This window comes from Antechinus flavipes, chromosome 2 (genome assembly GCF_016432865.1).
Source record: "Antechinus flavipes isolate AdamAnt ecotype Samford, QLD, Australia chromosome 2, AdamAnt_v2, whole genome shotgun sequence".
In the NCBI taxonomy this organism is placed as follows: domain Eukaryota; kingdom Metazoa; phylum Chordata; class Mammalia; order Dasyuromorphia; family Dasyuridae; genus Antechinus; species Antechinus flavipes.
The window spans coordinates 277698346-277721936 of record NC_067399.1 but is presented as its reverse complement, the minus strand read 5'-3'; the positions used below and the strand labels follow the sequence as shown (position 1 = coordinate 277721936).

Sequence of the window (23591 nt, the reverse complement as noted above, 5' to 3'; positions counted from 1 at the left end):
ACTGTGTTTGGAGAGAGTAACAATGCATTAGGGCCAATATACATTGAAACCATCGCTAAAAAAGTTAACAACAGCTTTGCTTGTGATAAAGGTAAAGCAAGAATGGAAAAAAATTGGTGAACTAAGATTTCATTTTATAGCTAGTTCATCAGCTCATTTGTATTTCTACTTTCTGGATAAGGGAAGATAAAACCAGTAAAAATAAACAATAAAAAAAATTTCTAAGGAAAAAAGACATGAGAAGATGAAGTCAATTTGGAGCCTCCCTTCCAAAAAAAGATGACCAACAGAAAATAGAGTGAATAAGTAATTGAACAAAAAGAGAGAATTAAGAAATATGACAAGATTCAGATAGCCCACTTTCAAGAAATCCAGAGATTTCTTCACAACAGCAACAATATTTTTGGCAGTACTGACTGTTCCTTTTCCCAAGAGTTACATAAATGGTACAAAGGCAAGCAGTAAAAATGATAATATTTCTAAAAAGAACCAACTATTTATTTGCTTTTCTTCAACATGCAACATTTAAAATTGTTCAAACAAAGGAAGCAATATTCTTAAATCCTATTATGGAATCAGAAATTCCTTATGTGCTTTAAGTAACTAATGTGGTAGTGCCTAGATGCAAACAACTCTTTATGCATTCTTGTTACTAAAATTTGGTCAGTTCTTCAGAGTCATTTACTAGGAGTAATTGTTCTAAGAATGTTTTGTCCAGATATATGAAAAGGAGAAAACTAAGAAAAGCAGAAAATCAAGTAACAGAATCACAAAATAAAACTATATTAATACTACCAGAAACAGTATGTCCACTATAGAAAGAATAAATCAAATTAGGAACAATTGAGATGTCTTAGAAAACCTGAAAGCTGAGGTTTTAAATAAATACATTTAATTAGCCTGGATTCATTCATAAATTTGATAACACTATTCTAAGGTGATTCTAATAGGTAACTTAAAAGCTAACAAATATAGAAAGTTATACATTATTTAAAAAGATGATAACATGAAGTCCCTTTGCTAAGAACTAATTAGTGCTAAGATATATTCGAGCTTTTCATTTTTGAACAACAGCAGCTTTAAAATTCTGATATTTGTCTTTTTTTTTTTTTTTTTTTTTTTTGCTGAGGCAATTGAGGTTAAGTGACTTGCCCAGGGTCACACAGCTAAGACGTGTTAAGTGTCTGAGACCAGATTTGAATTTGAGATCTCCTGACTTCAGGGCTGGTGCTCTATCCACTGCACTACCTAGCTGCCCCTGATATTTGTCTTAAAAGAAACATAATTCCTTTTATTACTCCCAAGCAGATTATTAAGCTTAAAATATTGTTTTGCTGGAATTAAGGACATAAATGCTGAGAATAGAGTTGTATGGCATTTTTTCATTTGGGATTAATAATAATTCTTACAAAAGAGTTTTATATTAAATATCTCATTTTTTTGTCTTCATAAAAATTCTGTGGGGTAAGAATCACAAATGTTATCCCTATTTTTACAGATAAGGATACAGAGCATCAGAAATGTCAAATGTCTTGTCCCTGTTAGAGGTAAGATTTGAACCTAAACTTCAACTGACTCCAAATCCCACAGTGTTTCCTCTCTTTCTATATTTGCTTTCTTCATATTAGTTCTTTTTTTTTCCACCACACTTGTATATACTAATTTACTTTATATGAAATTTAATGATGAGAATTTACTAGAATCCCATATTCCTTAAGTATGGGTTGTTACTGTCAGATGTGTCACTGAATGGTTTGTCTACTTAGTGGAGAATGGAAGGAGGTATACTGAATAAGTAGGTAAATTCGACCCTTTTAAGAGAGAGAAAAAATGACACTGCTTTTCTTAGCCTACTATTTTATTTAATTTGCATGCTAGAGGTAGAATTCTTAATCCAATATGAGATATAAACCATGACATATAAAAATAATTTTGCTTATTTAATTGAAAATTTTTTGTATGAACAAATACAGTGTAGCTAGAAGAAAGGAAGCTTTGGATAGGAAAAATCTTTGTTGCAAATATAATCCAAAATATGAAGGAGATTTACATAAATATATCAGAAAAGCCATTCCCTAAGAAATAGGTTATCAAAATATATGAAGAGGAAATTTCCAACAGAAGGAATACAAACTATCAACAACCATAAAAATGCCTCAAATCATTAAAAAAAATTAAAATTGCAAACCAAAACACCTAAGGTTTTACCTCATAACCATCACATTTACAAAAATGACATAGGAAACCTAGGTGATATAATTACAAAAGATGTCAAAAAATTTATCGTTCAACAAATATATATCTGTTAAAAATATATATCTGAAAATATATTTCATTTGATCTTTAAAACAATCTTGTGACAAATATTTTTAATCCCCATTTTATAGATAAAGAAACAAAGGCTAAGATAGGTTAAAAGACCCACTCAGGGTCACACAGCTAATAGTTACCTGAGGTAGAACTCAAATTCTAGTGTTCTGAATTTAATTCTAGCTCTCTATTTACACCATGCTACCCAATTGTCACCATATCGCCCTCCTTTTTACTTAGGTGATAACACTGAAGAATAGTCAGAAATCTACCAGCAACAGTATAATTTGTTATATATTTTCATAATTGCCACCATATCATAAATCATACTTAGATTCATTTTAAAAAAGCCTTTAAAGCATTATGAGTTTTTAATGCTATCAAAGAAGCTTCTAATTTATTTTAAGTAATTAAGTTTCCTTTCTAAGGCTGCTTAATATGCAGTCTCTGCAAAGATAGGGAAAGCAGTATATAAAGGAATATAGTATAAACAAAAAAGATCAAATAAAACAAAATATATAACCCTCATAAAGGAAGACAAAGTAACTCTCTCTCTTTTAAGCCATATGAACTAAACTTAAATTCCTTATTTAATAATAAAAAATAAAATTCACTGCCTGCCCTGTCAAGGATTTCCAGTGGTTCCCTGTCATTAACAGTATTAAATATACATTCCTTTGTTTGACAGTCAAAGCTTTTCAAAACCTGGTTCCTTCCTACCTTTCCAGTTTTCTCCTACTCCCTTCTCTTCCATGCACTAGATAGCCAGCCATACTGGTCTATTTGCAGGTTCTTCAAACACAACAAACCCTCCCTTCTCCTATAGCTGTACCTTTATGTCAACTAACCGTATAAGAAGGAATCCTCTGCTCCTTCACCTCTTCCACTTAGTTTCTTCAACTTTCTTTAAAATTCAGGTCAGATCCACCTACTCCAGGAGGTTGTCCCCTTTTCCCCCAGCTCTATTCCATATAGATTTTGAGTGTGTCTAGTAGTTTATATGCTATCTCCCACATTAGAATTAAGCTCTTTGAAGGGAAAGGACTGTTTTTTGCCTTTGTATTCTTGGTAGTTATCATAGCACCTGGCACATAATAAGATCTTAATAAATGTTGTCTTGCAATGCTGCCATTGGGTAGTATATTAGAAACATCATAGAATAAAATATATCAAGCATGTACATTTTGACCCCTCTCATTTCTCAGAGGAAAGGAAGCCTAAATGTTACTCCTCAGAGAAGTAATTAAACATAGATATAGATATGAGAGAGAGAGTAAGAGACCCACAATAATATCCTTGCTCTGCTTTTTACCACCTATGTGATCTTTGGCAAATCACTGAGTAGGTGAGATTAGACCTCTTGCTTTGAATGTATAACTGTGTGATCTCATCTATCCTAAAGCACAGAACCCAAAGGCAACATCACAGCATTAGTATATTAGAATAATACCATGAAAACATGAGCAGGACACAATTCACCATAAAACATATTTTAATTTTCACCTGACTTTTTGCTTGTTATTATTTAAAATATCAGAAGTCCTAACATAGACATCTAATTCAAATCAGGAGATAAAATGTTGTTGATGGAAAGACAGAAGAGAAATACAAAAAAATCATTTAAAAAAATGAAAGGATTATGAAAAATTTGTCATTATCAAATTTCTCAAACATAAAAAGCTATTGTAGCCTGTAAAAAAGAAAAAAAATTTCGAAGACTATTTCAGTATCATAATACAGGCTTAATTTTTAAAAATCACTAAATGAATCATTTCACTGCTCCATTAACTTGGGACGTTTATACTGTTCGGTTTTCCAACTATAATGCTATTTTTAATATCTATTTTTAAAATCTATTTTTAAAAATTATGACATTCTATTTAAAGTATCACCGCCACTTACTATAGTCACAATAATGAGTTGTTCTCTGAATGTGTATATTAAAATAAGTCCAGAGATAAGAATCTTTGTTGTAATGGTTAATATATCAAATGAAATTCATACTTTAAATACACAATATACACAGGATAACTTATTATTAAACTAAAAGCCAACATTATTCAAATACCAAATGTACACTTGCCAATAAGAACTTTTATTATGAAGAACTCACACAGGGCGAGTGCTCATAAGATGTTCAAAAAAAGTGATACAAGTACACCCTCAAGGTATCTCTTAAAAACTTTAGAATTGATTTTTATGACATGGGAAATATTGGCACAAGACTGCCTAGTATGGTGTGCCCTCATCAGAGAAGGTGCTGTACTCTATGAGCAAAGCAGAATTCAAACGACTCAGAAGAAATGGAGGATGTGCAGAGTTAGAGAATCCACATCAAATGTTCATAAGGACTATCTGTATCCGACCTGTGGCAGAGCATTTTAAGCTTGTATCGATCTGATCAGCCACAGTCAGACCCACTAACTTGATTTTTAACAATGATATCATTTTGGTTTTCTTTGAGAAGAAGGATAAAAATCAACCACATCTTTCTCAGATTACAAAAGAGGAACACTAATTAAGTGTTAATATCTTACTATTCAATTCAAATTAAAGGACACATCCCTCCACTAATACGTTGTTGGTGTAGTTGTGAACTGATCCAGTCATTCTGGAGAGCAACCTGGAACTATGCCCAAAGACTTATCAAACTGTGCATATCCTTTGATCCAGTAGTGTCTCTAGTGGGTCTATATGCCAAAGAGAAAAAAGAAGGGGAAAAGGATCCATATGTGAAAATATGTGCAGCAGCCCTTTTTGTAGTGGCAAGAAACTGGAAACTGAATGGATGCCCATCACTTAGAGAATAGTGGGATAAGTTATGGTATATGAATGAAATGAAATATTATTTTCTATAAGAGATCAACAGGATGATTTCAGAGAGGCCTGGAGAGATTTACATGAATTGTTGCTGAATGAAGTGAGTAGAACCAGGAGAATATTATACATAGAAAAATTTGAACACAAGGTTTTGCAAGGGTGAATGTTGAAAATCATCTTTGCATATATTTTGAAAATAAAAAGCTATTTCTTTTTAAAAGGACACATTCTTTGTTTTTAATAAATAATGAATCTGCTTCATTCAGGAAATGTTTCTTGTTGAGGTAGGGAGAGATATTATGTGGGTGTTTGTAGAGAAATCTGTTAAATCTCAAAACATTAAATATTTTAAAAAATGAAAGTAAGATTATTTATAAATGAGAATTCAGAAATAAATCAACCAACTCAGTATAACCTATCCTTGCCACACACTGCATTAGCCATACATAGTTGTTGAATAGTAGTTAATTAAATTAGTATGACTCTAGAAACACTATAAAGCAGCACCAATAGTAGCTAGGGTAATTTCTATTATTCAGTGATCTCTAAATTATTTTGAGCATGCACTTTATTAGAAAATAAATTTTTAAGTCTTCCTTTTAAGCTTTCCTGATAGATGAGAAAACTGAGACAAAATAGTAAACTGACTTGCCCAAAGTCAGACAGCTCTAAGAATCTGAGCCTAGAATTGAACTCCTGTCTTTCTGACAATAGACTCAGGGCTCTCTCTACTGTATCACCTAGTCACCACCCCAATAGGAGGCAAATAGAGAAATAGGGAAGTTCAGAGATAAACTGTTGGAGTTGTGGAGAGGAAATAACTCTAGATCACAATTCTTTCAAGTCTGTTTGGACAGTATGATTTTCTGTCCCACTAAAAACAAAAGGAAAGGGAGGTAGGTGATGGGGGTGAATTGTCTCTTGGCATCAACCCATTGCTGAGTAGCTTTTAGTTTGGGTTATAATTTCCACACTTGGGCAGTGAAGGTGGGGCTGGGAGGGTAGGGCTGGAGAAGGCTGGGAATTTGATTGGCAGCCAAAAAATACTGTGGGAAGAGTAAAGAAGGAAGGGGAGAATGCTGAGAAATAAAGCTAAGTGTGATTTTGCTGGAGTCAAGCAACCAGGGGAACTTTCTTCTCATCTTCTGACTGGTTGATTGCATATCCCTTGGGATCTACCAATAGCTTGAGATGATAACCTTGGCCTTAACTTGAGATGATACTGGAGTATTGTATTTACTAGTCTTGAACACTTCCTATTTTGAGTCAACAGGATTGTGCACCTCTGCTTTCATTTGTGCCTAATTGCATACATTTGTGGTTTTACTATGTTATAGTTACTTGTAAAGAGGGTGTTAAGAGGCTCTAACTGTCCCATTCCCATATTTTAAATGGAAGATAATAACATCCCTATCCCCCATGATCAAATTTATCCTTCCTATCTCCACTCATATTTCCAACTTAACAAGGATAAAATATGGACATCATTGTTACAAATCATTGCCCCATCTCTGAATTCTCCATTATAATTTATTTTTTTCCTTCAATACTCTAAGCTTTTTACTTTTTTATAACCCTTCTCCCCCTTTTGAGCTAGTGAATGTTTTCAATCTCTAACCCATCTACTTCATTAGTCTTCCTACTGTACTGGACTTTGGCCATTAACACCAGCCTGCTCAATTAACACCTCTCAAGTACACTATACTTCTCTTATCTCTTCAAATGTTTCTAATTATCCAACTTTCTCACCCATCTTATCCCACTCCAGTCCAGTCCTTGATTACTCTGGTCTCTTTATTCCTGTGGCAATGTTACAGTGGTATCAGAGAAAGTTCTATCATAAGGTAAGATCTAGCTCATGAGAGGTTAAAGGTGTTCAGTTGCCCAGGTCACAGATCATATTTGTTTTTTTTTTTTTTTTTTTTTTTTTTTATTTTTAAATTTTTTATTAAAGCTTTTTATTTACAAAACATATGTATAGGTAATTTCTCAACATCGATCCATGCAAACTGTTCCAAATTTTTCTCTCCTTCTTCCCACCTCGTCCCCTAGATGGCAAGTACTCCAATACATCAAACACATATATTTTATTCATGTGCATTATACATACATGTAATTTGTATGTATTTGTAATATTAAGCATTTCTTTCTGATATTGACATCTTGAGACTCATGGCTTGCCCCCTCACCACAATTAGAACTATTTGAGAGAAGCCACTAAATTCTTCATACCCATTTAATCTAAATCCAATTTTCTCTCAAATAGTTCTAATTTGTTTTTAGAGAATAGTTGGTCTTTATACCATTCTTTTTTTTTTTTTTTTTTTTTCATGAAGATTTTTTTTTTTATTTTTTTTTTAAATTTTTTATTTAATAATTACATTATATTGACACTCATTTCTGTTCCGATTTTTTTTTCCCCTCCCTCCCTCCACCCCCTCCCCTATATGGCAAGCAGTCCTTTATATGTTGGATATGTTGCAGTATATCCTAGATACAATATATGTTTGCAGAGCCGAACAGTTCTCTTGTTGCGTAGGGAGAATTGGATTCAGAAGGTATAAATAATCCGGGAAGAAAAACAAAAATGCAGATAGTTCACATTCGTTTCCCAGTGTTCTTTCTTTGGGTGTAGCTGCTTTTGTCCATCATTTATCAATTGAAACTCAGGTCTCTTTGTCAAAGAAATCCACTTCCATCAAAATATGTCCTCATACAATATCGTTGTCGAAGTGTATAATGATCTCCTGGTTCTGCTCATTTCACTTAGCATCAGTTCATGTAGGTCTCTCCAAGCCTCTCTGTATTCATCCTGCTGGTCATTTCTTACAGAACAATAATATTCCATAACATTCATATACCACAATTTACCCAGCCATTCTCCAATTGATGGGCATCCATTCATTTTCCAGTTTCTAGCCACTACAAACAGGGCTGCTACAAACATTTTGGCACATACAGGTCCCTTTCCCTTCTTTAGTATTTCTTTGGGATATAAGCCCAATAGAAACACTGCTGGATCAAAGGATATGCACATTTTGATAATTTTTTGGGCATAATTCCAGATTGCTCTCCAGAATGGTTGATTCGTTCACAACTCCACCAACAATGCATTAGTGTCCCAGTTTTCCCGCATCCCCTCCAACATTCATCATTATTTTTTCCTGTCATCTTAGCCAATCTGACAGGTGTGTAGTGATATCTCAGAGTTGTCTTAATTTGCATTTCTCTGATCAATAATGATTTGGAACACTCTTTCATATGAGTGGTAATAGTTTCAATCTCATCCTCTGAAAATTGTCTGTTCATATCCTTTGACCATTTATCAATTGGAGAATGGCTTGATTTCTTATAAATTTGAGTCAGTTCTCTATATATTTTGGAAATGAGGCCTTTATCAGAACCTTTAACTGTGAAAATGTTTTCCCAGTTTGTTGCTTCCCTTCTAATCTTGTTTGCATTAGTTTTATTTGTACAAAGGCTTTTTCACAGATCATATTTGGTTCAAATATACTTTCTCTTCTCTTAGAATTGAGAGATTTGAAAGCTAGAAAAGGCCTCAGATCATCTAAACCTGTTTGGCAGGCTGGTGAACCGTATAGAGTCTTTATCAGAAGTTTGCTGTTGCCAAAAATTGCTGGGAAAACTAGAAAACAGTATGGCTGAAATTAGGCATTGACCCACACCTATCACCTTTTACCAAGTTAAGGCTGAAATAGATTCATGATTTAGACATAAAGGATGACACTATAAGCAAATTAGGAGAACAAAGAATAGATCTGTGGAGAAGAAAGGAATTTTTGGCCAAAGAAGAACTAGAGACCATTATGAAAGGCAAAGTAGATAATAATTACATTAAATTTAAAAGTTTTTGTACAAACAAAACCAGTGCAGCTAAGGTTAGATGGGAAGCTGAAAACTGAGAAAAATTTTTTAACTTTCAAAGTTTCCAATAAAGGCCTCATTTATAGAATATATAAAGAATTGAGTAAATTTATAAGAATATAATCATTTTCCAATTAATAAATGGTCAAAGGATATGAACAGACTTTTTTCAAAGAAATTTAAGCCATTTCTAGTCATATGAAAAAATGCTCTAAATCACTATTGATTAGAAAAATGCAAATTAAGATAACTCTGAGATACCATTTCACACTTCTCAGAGTAGCTAAGATGACAGGAAAAGATAATGATAAATGCTGGAGGGGATGTGGGAAAACTGGGACACTAATTGGTATTGGTGGTGGAGTTGTGAACTAATCCATTCTGGAGAGCAATTTCAAACTATGCACAAAGGATTATCAAACTGTGTATACTCTTTGATCCAGCAGTGTCTCCACTGAGTCTCTATCCCAAAGAGATAAAAAAGGGGAAAGGATTCACATATGCAAAAATGTTTTGTAACACCACTTTTTGTAGTGGAAACTGAGTGGATGCACATCAATTAGGGAATGGCCAAGTAAATGATGATATATGAATGAAATGGAATATTATTGTTCTATAAGAGATCAGCAGAATGATTTCAGAAGGGCACGGAGAGACATCAATTGATGCTAAATGAAATGAGTAGAACCAAGAGAACATTATACATGGCAACAGCAAAATTATGTGATGCTCAATTGTGTCGGACTTGGCTCTTTTCATCCATGAAGTAATTTAGACCAATTCCTATAGACTTGTGAAGGAGAGAGCTTTCTGCATCCAGAGAGAGGACTCTTGGGACTAAATGTGGATCACAACATAATATTTTCATTTTTATTGTTTGCTTGCTTGTTTTTTCTTTCTCATTTCCCCCCATTTTGATTTGATTTTTCTTGTGCAGCAAAATAAATGTGGAAATATGTTTAGAAGAATTGTACATGTTTAACCTATATTGAATTACTTGCTAAGTAGAGGAGGTGGGAAGGGAAGGAGAAAAATTTGGAAAGCAAGGTTTTGCAAGGGTGAATGTTGAAAACTATCTTTGCATGTATTTTGAAAAACAAAAACTTATTAGTATAAAAAGAAATATGTTGTTGCCTACATTCATAATTGAAGGAAATGCTAAATTTCATTCAGAGGGTAGTAAAAATAAAGATGTAATTTTTTCCTTCCTAATCCAGATTCACAGAGCCCTGCAATCTACCCACAACTCACCCTTGGAGAAGCAGTCTATGGATCCTAAGAAGTCCTGAAGTAATCAAACCTCTATATTTTGCACATGAGGAGCCAGAGATTCTGAAAGGTTAAGTAATTTGCCTACAATTACACAGAAAGTAAAGTAGCAGACAACATACTCAAATCCAAGTCTTATGAGTCTTAATCCAGTATTGTCTCTTAAAATAAATCTGTGAAGAGATGGAGAATATTTTCCTTTCACATGAATTTAGCCTAAAGGGAATATAGTTTCCAATACAGTTTTTATGTTATTCTTCATGTAACAAATGATTTCAAAATATTTGTTGAATTCATCAATAGGAATTTTATTTACTTTTCCTGGCCACCCTTCTCTAGCCCAGCCATCTATGAGCACAGTCTCCTGTTATTGCAAAAATCCTTCATCCTTCAAAAACAAACCAGGTTGTATTTTTTATTGCTTTAAAATCTAAAGAAGCAAACAACATGTTCAACAACATATTCTTCTGGGAAGGTATCTAATTGTAGGTCTGAATGAAAATTGTCCAAAACAATATTTTGCCTCTTGGGAAAATGCCAGAATTGAGAATTTAAGGTAATACATTAAGAATTTATTTCTTGATTCAGAAAGATATAATAAAAAATTCTTCATATCATGTTTTCATAAAACGCGTGCACGCACACACCCATGTGCTTGTTGTCTATACTAATAATGGAAGGAAATACTAAATTTCAGTTGGAGGTTAGTAAAAATGAAGATGTAATTCTCCCTCCTCGCCCATTCTAACATTCAATTAGAAAACAGCAAAAGATGATGCATTTAGAACTCAGCTGTATGGCACTTTAGAAATACAGCAGGACTTTATGTCTGGATTGATTTGGACCAGATGTTAACTGGACATTTGTTAAATCTATCAAATATCTGTCATTTCTTTGGTGTATCCAAAAACAAAAATCACTAGCCACCTGTAACTTATAGCCTTAGGGTAGTCTGAGGCTTAGAGACTATTAAGCAACTTGCCTACAGTAACAAAGTGATTGACAGGAAATTTGAACCCAGATGTTGACTCCAAATCCTGCAATTTATTCACGTACCATGTTACCAGATAAAGTATCAATATTGATGAATAAGTCTGATAAATAAGGCCTAGCTGTATATGTTTTTTTTTAATTCAAAGGGGAAATTAGAAGAGGATCTGATAAGTATGTATCCCCAATTAGTTTAAGATAACTTGAGGTTTACTAGATAGATTTCTTTTTTAAGGACAAACCTTTAAACTCAAATCATTGGCTCTCACCGAATGGCTAATAACAGGTCTCAAGGCAAGCCACAGTTAGTCACAATTTGAGTCCAGATTGGCTCAGAGTGAATGTAAATAGAAACTGTTTCCATTTTGGCCAGAACCTCTCAGAGTCTTCCCTTCCCAGACTGATGTTTGTTTGTTTTTTTCTTTTTTATTAGGTTAAAAAAAAGGTAATTTCCCTCTTATCTTATTTACCCTTAATCACTGAATGGGCATTGTCTCAGTCAAACAAGACTCTGTTAAAAAGGCCAAGGTCTCTTATAGCATCCAGGGCCATCTCCAATTCTCCTGATCTGTGTCTGGCCACTGGATCCTGATGATTCTGGAGGAGAGAGTGAAGCAGATGATCTTGCACAGCCCTTCCTCACTTAAATCCAATTCGTTTGCATGTCATGGCATCATCCCTGATGTTTTGGTGCTCTTGAGAAGAAAGAACAAACGAACTATACACAAGATGAAGCTAAATGATTAAAATGATATATGGATATATCATCAGACATTCAATGTGGAGATCTCACAGAGCAAGTAATCAATGGAACCCACGAGATTTATGGTGGAAAGCCAATAAATTTGGGACATGGAAAGGGTGGAGGTTATATATGGAGAGGCTTGAATGTCATTGAGCATAAGGGAAAAAGCAAAAAATTCAGCATAATGGAGAGGACCTCTTCCCTGCTCAGGAACCCTTTACCATATAGTTAAGATCTACCTATAGATAATAGTTTGAGCTTTAAAAATAAAAGAAAGAATCTATTTTCCACAGTTGGGATAGGTATATCCCATTTCCCAGAGATGTACAGAACAGTGAACAAGTACTAAACACCTATAGCAATACATGGAATGAGGAGAATAGATTAAAGCTGGAGCAGGGAATTTTCAAAATCAAATTCTCCCAATTCTCCTTCTTCCATATCCTTTTTCTTCATGAGACTAGAGGAAAAATAAAGTCATGAAAAAGAGTGACATTGAACTAGCGTGAAGAATAACATTGAACACCTGAACAAGAAGTGGGCAGGCATTATGCTAAGTGGTAGTGATACAAAAAAGGACAAAAACAGTCCAGACTGTACTCAAGGAGCTTACATTCTAATGGAGAAGACAACATACAAACACAACTATGTACATGCAAGATATATCCAGGGTAAACTGAAGATAATTTTAGAGGGAAGTTACTAGCACTAGCAAGAACTAGGAAAGGTTTCTTGTAGATAGTAGTATTTGAGCTAGGTTGAAGGAAAACAAAATATGTTAAAATATTCTAAGTTAAAAAAATCATAAAATGTTTTGTTTTTCTTCTCTTTTCCTTTGTGTTTACTTTTCTTCTGTGTTTTCCTTAGTGAGTAATCAAGGCTGGGTGAGTTTTGGCTCTAGGGATTAGCAAAGAACTGATTTTAGGATGGGGCTGAATGTTTAATGTGAAATAAGGTAGACTATTAAGGCAAATTTAAGTGGCATATGCCTCTATTATTATAAAGAATATGGTAAAAATCATTTAATTCTGAGGAAGGTTTTGTTATATGGATTTTTTAGTCCTTTTCTATACACATAGGTAAAGTATTAAAATGATTTTGTGGCTAAGTCTATAAAAGTAAAGACTTTTGCTCTTAAATTATTTTATAAGTAAAATCTTTTTTCACACATAAAACAAGACCAAAATGAAGTCAAACTGACCATTCTTTAGTTGAAGAAAATATTCTGTAGCTTTTCACAAGACTTACAATACTTTAAAATCATAATACAGTTTTAAAAACACATAGATTAAAAACCAGCCTATCTGAAGTATTTCAAAATAAAATGTAGCTTACATTATTCAGTAACATTTTAGTAAAAGATGATTTTAAAAATATCTGTATATATTATCTCTTCAAAAAGTGTGAAGTACCAGCTAGTTTCAGCCCTCTACAAAAAAGAAGACAAAAAAAGAAAAAAAAAAACTATGTTGAAGGTTAAACAATCAAATACAAAAACAAAGACAACTCTCTAAGGCCCTAATTGGCAGAGAAGATGCTAACCTACTTTAGGAGAAGAAATGTCCTTACCAGAAAGTTCCTTATACCAATGAAATCAGAGGTGCAATCCCTAACCTCTGGTTACTAAAAAACAAAGCCATTTATCAATATAAAGACAGCCAACAAGGTTTATTTAAAAAGACATATTTACAGAAAATAATGAAACAAAATGAGAAATTATGCTTTCTTATCTAATTACTATTTGTCTACCTAGAATGTTAGTCAAACATGAAGATTTAAGGAAATATATATAGTACGTAGTCATTATTTTTACAATACTGAGAAGACTAAAGTAGGTAACCACAAAAACCTAGGGGCAAAAGTGGGAAGGAGAAGGAGCAAATAAAAGATATTTTTAAATATTACTTTTTATAAATATTTGCAAGGACTAAATTCTGCTCTCCAAGCTATATTACGTATTTACTTTGTGAAGTCATTGTAAGTGTAAAGGCATATGAGGAACTCACAAATGATCTGTTCCATCTCTAATGAATATATGTGCTTTTTACATATTATTTTGCACAAAAGATTAGCATGTATATTTTTAAAATATCAAGGAGAGAAATCTATTGAAAAGCAGAGAAAATTAGAATAACTGCACAGGCGTCTGAAATCCAAAAAAAAGCAATTATCACTAAAACAACGGACTCATAAAGGCTAACACTCTGTAAATACTATTTAAAAAAAAATTCCAAAGATTTAAGTCAAATCAACAAGCATCTATTAAGCCTTTACCATAGGCAGGCTCAGCAGCTAGGTGAATAGAGAAAGGCTTAGAATCAGGAAGACTCATATTTCTGAGTTTAAATCTGGCTTGAGACACTTAATTAGCTATATAACCTTTGGGCAAGTCACTTACCCTAATCTGCTTCAGTTAATCTTCTGTAAAATGAGCTAAGGAAATGGCCAACCATTCCCAATATATTTGCCAAGAAAATCCCAAAATGGAGTCACAAAGAATCATAAACCACAGAAACAGCTGAACAAGAAGTGGGCAGGCATTATGATAAGTGATAAGTGGTAGTGATACAAAAAAGGACAAAAACAGTCCAGACTATACTCAAGGAGCTTACATTCTAATGGAGAAGACAACATACAAACACAACTATGTACATGCAAGATATATCCAGGGTAAACTGAAGATAATTTTAGAGGGAAGTTATTAGCACTAGGCAAAAACTAGGAAAGGTTTCTTGTAGAAAGTAGTATTTGAGCTAGGTTGAAGGAAAACCTAAAATTGTATTTTCAAAAAATTCTCTAATTTTTTTTTAACCTTTTCAATTTGTCAGCTCACCAAAATTTGGTTTTCTTGACTTCAAGACACAGTTAAAAATAATCAAAAGCAACAGGGAAAAAACTCATCTGAAATAAGCACCAGGGCACTAATCTGTTCTGTCATTTCATCTTTTTTTTCCTTTCTTTTTGCTGAGTCAATTGGGGTTAATTGACTTGCCCAAGGTCACACAAATAGGAAGTGTTAAATGCCTGAGACCACATTTGAACTCAGGTCCTCCTGGTTTCAGGGCTGGTGCTCTATCCACTGTGCCACCTAGCTGTTCTTGGTTTTTTTTTTTTAAGTTTCATCAATCTTTCAATTAATGTTATACTAGTCTGAATATAGGTAGAGCCTTTTTTTCCCCAGAATCTTAAATAAAACCTGATCTTTTTCCTCCAGTGTATATGTACATTTGTTTCTTTTTAAAGAGATCTCATTTTAGAGATATAGACTATATTTGGAATAATATGATTAAAAAGCTGGAAAGAACCTCAGTTTCCATTTAATCTACTCCATTATTTTATAGGTCAGAAAGGTTAAGGTACTTGCCCAAGGTCACATAGGCAATAAGGGGCAGAGCACGGATTTCAATCCAGATCCTTAGAACAAGACTTTTTTTTTTTTTTAAACGTACCCCATACTATCTCTGGATTAGAAGAGAATTCAAAAATGGAATACATAGGTCAGAGGAAACTCTTACCGTGGATATTAAGATGCTAAAACTGAAGATCACAAAGAAAGCTGAGCTCCAAATTTGTGAAGATACTAATTAATAAAGAAATGCATTTAAGAATGATAAATGATGGTAACAAATTGACTCTTACTTTGTTTCATCTTATGGAAGTCACCAGCTCTATCCTTTGAAGCCTGCTTTAACATATCTGTCTGAAACTTGTGTTCATTTTCATTTTCCAAGTTTGGGCCAGGAATTAAACGCTGAAGAGGATTGGGAGGGATCTGCTTCAAAATATCAGAGTTTCCAATGTGGCTAACATGCAAATCTATGGCATAAAAACATCAAGTTAATTTTATATTTTGAAAAAGCCCAGCATTTACAACAACTAATTGATTCTGAAGACCTAAAGAAAATTTGACTTCTTAAAGTGGGACACTAATGTGACTCTCTCATCCTGGCCTAGTTCCTACCTTTTGGATTTCATAACCGTGGCTTTTGCCTAAACCTGGAACTCCTTGGCAGCCTGCAGCATTGTGGCCACTTGGTCTTGAAATATTCAACCACTTCTGTAGTCTTTTCAACCTGGAATATCTTTCTGTAAAACTTGTATTATTCTCCCCTAAGAAAGTTTCTGTTGGCCTTCATTCCTCTCCAGGCTCTCATAACTGTTTTCCATCCCCCAATCTCATCCCCACCTCAACTGTTCAGCTCCCTTTTAGGTATGGTTTTCCCTTTCAAATAGTAAGGACTGTCTTTTCTTTTTGCTTGTATTTGTTTACTCAATGCTTAGTACAGCAAGGCACTGTCAACCCGATGGAACTGGCTTCTAACCTGTGGATGAATGGAGCCAAACAGAGCAGACTAGATACAGGAGAATCAGGAATTCAAAAGAAGTATAATTTCAAAGTGAGGGAAAGGGTTTGTAAGCAAGGACCCATGTGCTAGGGGCCCCGCCTCTTGAGGAGGGGGGGAAAGAGTCCACTTTCATGTAGTGAGCTATATCCCTGACAAGGAGGGAAAACAGCAACAATGAGACAAGTGTGATTCAGAGTGGGGCTTCATGACCAGCACATGAACACAGCAGATACTTGTCTGAGTTCAGAGAATACCTGGTCTTGATGACTGTTATGCCAAACTTAGGGCTTGGCTTGCTTGCTGGATGTTAGCTCCAGAAAATAGGATATTTCCCAGTATATTGATAGCACACAGTAAGGGTTTAATAAATGTTTGTTTCCTTCCCCCCTTTTTAACCATTTTATTATTTCTTGAGTTGTCTCTAGCTACAAATATGTTTTAGATATTCATAGAGTACACATCTATCTTACTTATTACCAAAATTCTCTCAAAACCAAAGATTAAGATGGTAGAATACTTTCAATTAATGTAAATATTAGTTTATATTTTGAAGTAAAACTCAATCTGAAAATTAGATTAAAATTACTTGAATACTAAATAAGTCATCCGTCCTGACCAGACTAAACGGTTTTGGGAAAAAAAAAGATGTAATTTTTTCCTATCCAAATTCATGGATTTTTTGAAATCTAAAGACCTTATGGAACCCAAGAATTAAGTATTCAGAGGAAAGAATTAAAAGAGAAATGGGAAGAATGAATAAAAAGGTCATTAATTTTTTTAAAACAATTTTAAGAGAGACTGTTAAATTTTTGAAATTCTATGGGTAAAAGTATGTAAAGTATGTAAAGTAATTTATGAATCTATAACCATAAATATCATTTTTGGATGGCCATACATTTTGCTAGTTTTTATTTTAAAAATTACTTTAAATTAAAACACTATCACTCTCTGACTCATTAGTGATCATGCCTTTCTTTGTTTCTCGGTCTAGGTACTTTTCAGTTAAGGTTTCAGCAATGAGCAAATGTATATGTCACATAATTTGATGAATTAGTACAGTAAGTGGTGAAGTAAATGATCTTTTAAAACTGAATTTGATATGCTAAATAAATATTCAGTCTTCTGATTTACAAAACAAACAAATCCTATAAGTAAAATCCATTTTGTGGATATGGATATTCCTCATGTTTTCATTCTTCTATAAAATAGTAGTTCCAAATGAGTACAGAAAACAAATTTTGCACACACCAAAAACCCATTATAAATGTACTACTATTTAGTCTGCCTTTAAGTTATCATGCCATTAGCAAATGGGCATTTAAAAATTCTAACAGAAGATGGGAAAATGTAAATGCTACCAGGTAGTGTGCCTTAAAAAATTGTGTATAATTTCTAGTTCTCAAAAAAGCCGATTTCATTATAGTTTCAAAATAAGTCATGAAATATAATTATAAAAGTAAAGATTTATACCTGGTGCCATATTTGGAGGATGAGATTCTCCAGTTGGAGGATGTACATTTTCTTGATGACTTTCTTGCTGAGAAACTGAAGTAAGGGGCTTCTTTAAAGCTAAAGAAAACAAATAGACAAAAACTTGATTTTTATCAAGCAACTAGATATGTATCTACTGTAGAAGCATTACGTTCTCAGCACTGTGCCAAGAAGCTTGGTCTCATATTAAATCTTTTTTTGAAATTTAATACATTTATTTCAACATAATAGGCACTTCTCAACCAAACACTGAAATATCACATGACCCCAAATATCTTCCCCTATATAATCAATCAACTGTTAACAGGAAAGTTTGATATGCATTTAATTCTGATAATACTGTATAATACTGTCAATTCAATAAATATAGTAGACAATATTGTAGTACTATTCTCATTTTTTACTGAATTTTTGTTATTTCATCATGCTTACTTTATTTACGTTATTGTACTTTTTATATATTCTTATTTGTCCTACTTTTACAAAGCTTATAGTGGAAATATTTAAAATTGCAAAGATTTGGATATTCATGATCTCATTCATCATATTATCTGCCATACATTAGGAAAATCAAAAAAAGTAAATGTTCAGTCACAATGATCCCCAAAGATCAATATGAACAATATAAACTGAACTCAAGATCTATTAACCAAGCAACCTAAGAAAGTAGCCTTCTTTTTTATTCAAACTTTATATGGATCCTAAATATGACAGTCTATCCTGCAATATATTCTCTCTACATTGTTTATTCCTAGGTATTTTAATATGGCTCCTCTATTAAACAGTAAGCTCTCTGAGGACAAGTATTGGGGTTTTGTTGTTTTGCCTTTCTCAGTATCTTCAAAGGGTCTGATACATGGTAGGTACATAATATTGAGCGCCCTCCCTATTGGCCAGTCAGTCACTTACAGGTGACTGACACAGTGTTCAAAGAATCCTGTTGTATTCTGTTCTGGCTACATCATACTTGGAATATTATATCCCAATATGACTGGGAAAATATCCAGACAGCAGGTGCATAGTATAAGAAAAGACTTTAAGTTCATACATAGAAGAATCAGTTCTAGGGATGTTTAACTTGAATATACAGCTCCACAACATCTTCTGCATGCAAACCCTTCTATTTTACTGCAACACTCAAATTGGGCTCCTGCCTCAGTTTTCTCATCACTCCAGTCTACCTTACTTAATGCTACTAGAGTGATTTTCCTTAAATACAAATCTGACCATGTGAATTCCCTCTGGGGCTCTTTATTGTAAGGACAGAATAAAATACAAACTTTTTTGTTTGTTTTTTAAAGTCCTGTATGATCTAATATCAATCTGTATCTCCAGACTCACTCAGTGTCATTTCCAATGTACTCTATGATCCAGGCAAACTTTCCTTTCCTCTGCTATTCCTCGCACAATAACATCTTATCTTCCATCTTCACGCTTTTGCATTGACTGTCCCAGTGCTTTACCTGCCATGTTGCCTCCTCATGTCTGCCTCAAAAAATCCTTCTCTTCAAGATGTTGCTCAACCACTCACCTGGATATGAAGCTTAGCCCCTTATCTGTTTTCCAGGTCAGTTGTTTTTACATAAATTAGTTTACATTTTCTTCAGACTTTTTGATTTTGTTTTAATATTTCCTGTTCTTTTGTGGAGTTATTAGCTTTGATTTAGTGGTCTATTCTAATTTTCAGGGAGATGGTTGATTGGATAAGGTTTTGTACTTCTTGTGCAACACTATTAATTCTCTTTCCAATTATTCCATAGCTCTTATATATTTTCCGATTCTTTCCTCTACTACTCATCTCAATTGTAAAATCTTTTTTTTTTAACTCTTGTTTCATCACTTCCAAGAATTTTAGTTGAAGTTGTCATTTGTCTGTGTGTACATAGGCCTATATATGTATCCAAAGCTTTGCTTATAGATGTTTTGAAGTTATTCTTTTCTACTGAATTTACTTTTTTGAGTGTCTTTGTCACAATAATAGCTTTTTATGGTTGAAAATTGTTTTTATTTACTTTTCCTCTAGCCTGCTTCCTAATTTTGGCCTTTATGCTAGTCTGAGCTCTGCACTTTGCTGAAGGAAATTCTTGGTCTGGTCCTGTTGCTGAATCCTTAGGCTACTGAAAGTAGAATTATTTAAGGATCTCAGGGACAGCTTAGGGTAAGGATCTAAAAGCTTTCAGTGCTCTCAAGTTGTCCGACACAAGAAAAAATTAGATATCCATCTACCTGGCCTGAGCTTTGCTAGTTATGGACCTGGGTTTGGGTCTGAGCAACATGCTTGTGGCCTTGTCCTTCATTTGAGTTTCAATAGATTGCTGCTAGATTTAGCCACTGTCAGTCAGCTGGGAAGATCTATTAGTTCAGAATAACAGAACAGTAGGGTGCCCTTTGGTCTGATATTCCAGCCCTACTGCAGATTTCAGAGCAAGCCAAAGGCTGGAATTGAGACCTTATTCTAATCCTTCAGTTGGAGCCATACAACTGCTGCTTGCTTAGGAACGTGTTCCTTTTTCAGTACCCAGCTAAGGACATGCAACTGCTCCTTATCCTATAATGTCACCCCTGGTGCAAGTCTCCTTCTCTGGATCTTATCTCTGCATCTATGACCTGGAATTGAGATGTAAATAACAAATTGGCCAAGAGAGCAGCTTTCTCTTCATTCTGCACAAGTGACTTCCTCTATACTGGATTGAAGGAAGAAAGGCATTCTTGTCCTCATACACAGCTCCTTTCTGGGCTGGAATACTTTGTGAGACCTTTCCTGGCCAGATCCCATTCTCAGTGTCCACAGATTTATCTCTCTCCTTATGCTGACCAGAACTGGCAAAATGACCCACTTTGGGTTTTTTCCTAGATTTCTTGATTAGGGAATGTTCTGGTGGATTTTTGTAATCTGGAAGATCTGTGGGGTTGACTTAGGCTATACTGGTACTCCATCATGTAAACTCCACCATTCTATATATAATTGGAAATGTGAAAATGTACATGTCTTTCTCATTAAAATGTAAAGTCCTTATCGTTGATTAGGTATTTCATTCATTGTATTTCTATCCTCAAAACTTAGCATAGTGTCTGGCATATAATAGGTATTGATCATTGTGTGATCAACTACAGTGGTTAGCCTAACACTAGGCTAGACCCAACAAAAGAAACAGGAGGAGAAAACTAAACAACGTGTAATTTAATCCAACATTATGTACATTGTTCCATGCCTGCAGTACCCCATTTCTGAAATGAAGGGAGGAAATTAGATTCTCATATCTTTTTTTTTCCCCAATGGAAACATCAAAATGGCTCTATTACCATCCATTTTATTATTGCACCCTAAGGATAATGGGACTTTTTCAATTGACCTACAGCTGACATCCTCTATATATGTTGTCTCCTCAATTAGAATGTGAACTCTTCAAGAACAGAGGCTCACTTTTCAGCATAGTGCTCTGTACATAGTGGATGCTTATGCTTTTTCTTTGGTAGGTTGGATGTTAATAATTTCTCAGCATTTACTCATTTTTTAAAAGTTTTTTTTAATAAAGTAGGTTGTGATATCAGAAGGATTACATATACTGTGATAAAACTACTTACAAAATTTCTAAGTGCAAAAAGCATCAATTGATAGTAGAAACTTTGGTGCTACCTGGAGCTAATAATATGTTCAAAATCATGTTTAGCAAATAATTAGCAAAGCACTTTTAGGTTGCTCCACTTTCAGATAACATGAAGAAGAGAATTAGAAATATATCTGAGGATTTTTCTATATATTAGCTGAGAAAGTAACATCTTTCTATTTTTTAGTGTAAGTAGTTCAAGCTACAGATGAAGTTAAATATTTACTAACTTGGATATGTTTGATATTAAGAATGATATTAGGAAGTTTTCTTCCCTTGAAAATTTTTTGTTGCATGCCACCATAATGAAAAAGAAAATTTCAATATAATCAAAAGATTCAAAAAATTAAAATAATATAATTTGGGAGAACTGTAATGGATTTTTTAATGAAGGAATTCAGTTCTCCAAGTAACAACACACACAGACTTTGCCCAACCACATGTTGTAAAGAATAAAGTGGAATAGGAATTAATTGGATTGAGAATTTACTCATGTAGCAGCTGGGTTAGGCTTAATAGAAATGATTGATGGAGAATATAAATAAAAAGAGCCTAAAAGACTATAGAAAGAATCCTAAGGAAAGCAAGAATGAGCAAAATTGCAAAGAGTAATCAAAGTGATGAAAGACTTCTGTGGGGTCACCAGATATCATGAAAAAAAATCCAAGTAACTTTAGAATAATTTACAAAAGAAATGAAATTCATAAAACAAGAAATTAGGAATAAATTTCAGTCACAGGTTAGAGCTTTCAATGTAGAAAATTAAGCAGAATTTAAAAACACAATTAGCACACTTGAAAAAAATAAATCCTTCAAAGACACTTTTAGAAAAAGATGCAAAAAAAAAAAAAAAAAAAAAGAAAAAGATGACGCTATGAGAAAGAGAATATCAGATTTAGAACACACAAATACTTAAGTGGAGGAAAATTTGGCAGAAAATAAAAAGGTAAGAATGATAAAACATATGAATTCAGGGATAACTTAAGGATCATAAATCTCCCAGAAGAACAACACAACATAAAAAACCCCCTAAATACCATATCTCAGGAAACAATACAACAAAGGTGTCCAGAACCCCTAAATACAAATAACAAAGCATCAACAGAGAAAATCCATACATTTCCACTAGGAAAGTGATATGCTACAAACTCCAAGTTTGTATTTGCCTAATGTTTAAATATGATAATTTCAATGACAACAAAATAAATGGTCAAGAGAAAAACCTTCCAATGCTAAGGAAAAGAAATTTGAATACCACAGGACTATTCTTCATTTGTGAAAAAAATGCAGTAAAAAATGACATAGTACATTCTGAAAAGCAAAGGAATTTAAGCTGCAACCCCAAACAACATAACCTGAACATCTCAGCTTAGTCATCAATGAAAAAAAGATGCATATCCAACAAAAGGAAGACATGAAACTTTACTGGATCGCTACCTCCAATGCAGTCATGAGCAGAAATTTAGTCTTGCAAATATACCAAACAACAGAAGTACAAGAAAAATAAATATATTTACTAAAAAAAAAAAAAAACAACAAAAATAATTATCTAAAGTTTGTAGTTTAATTAAAATAAAAAGAACAACAAATGTCAAATAAAGAACACAGTGAATGACAAAGGATAAAAACCATAAGGAACTAGAGATTTAGAGGGAACTTAAGAATGAAGAGAATTGAAAGTGGAAGAGTTGATATAACACTCCACATAGTCATTTATAGAAAGGAATTGCAAAATAGGAAGTTCCATAAATGGGGATGAGGGAGGTAAGGAAGAAAGGATGCACTTATACCAAATCTAAGAGTGAAAAATGAAGGAATAGTGATTCCTATAGTCTCTCAGCAAAGATAGGTGTTGTGAGAGAATGGAAGGAAGGAAGGAAAGGGGAGAGATATGAGACCAAGAACCCAGAAAGGAAGGGGAATAAATGGTTATGAAGAACATTACCATACGAAAAGAAGTGTGTGATTGTGGTAAGAGAGGATAACTTTGCTGTGGGGGTTTAGGCTGGGCGAGTTAGTCTACAAAGCTACCTTCTCTGACAATATTGTTTCTCAATGGCAAGGCAGCTAGCACTCAGAATGATAACAGGGATAAAGTGGCTGAGTTAGAGTAGCATGAAAGCATCC

At 33.7% G+C, this 23591-nt stretch overlaps 1 protein-coding gene across 4 annotated transcripts in view; it reads right to left on the bottom strand.

The window, feature by feature from the left end:
- Window positions 1–23591, bottom strand: part of GOLM2 (golgi membrane protein 2) — a 91062-nt gene that overhangs the window by 9231 nt on the left and 58240 nt on the right. For all 4 annotated transcript variants that reach the window (XM_051977247.1, XM_051977245.1, XM_051977243.1 and 1 more), the window contains exons 7-8: window positions 17836–17934; window positions 15659–15835 (exon numbers count right to left, since the gene is read on the bottom strand). In XM_051977247.1, the coding sequence (XP_051833207.1) occupies window positions 15659–15835; window positions 17836–17934 (276 nt within the window). The remainder of the gene's footprint in view (window positions 1–15658; window positions 15836–17835; window positions 17935–23591) is intronic.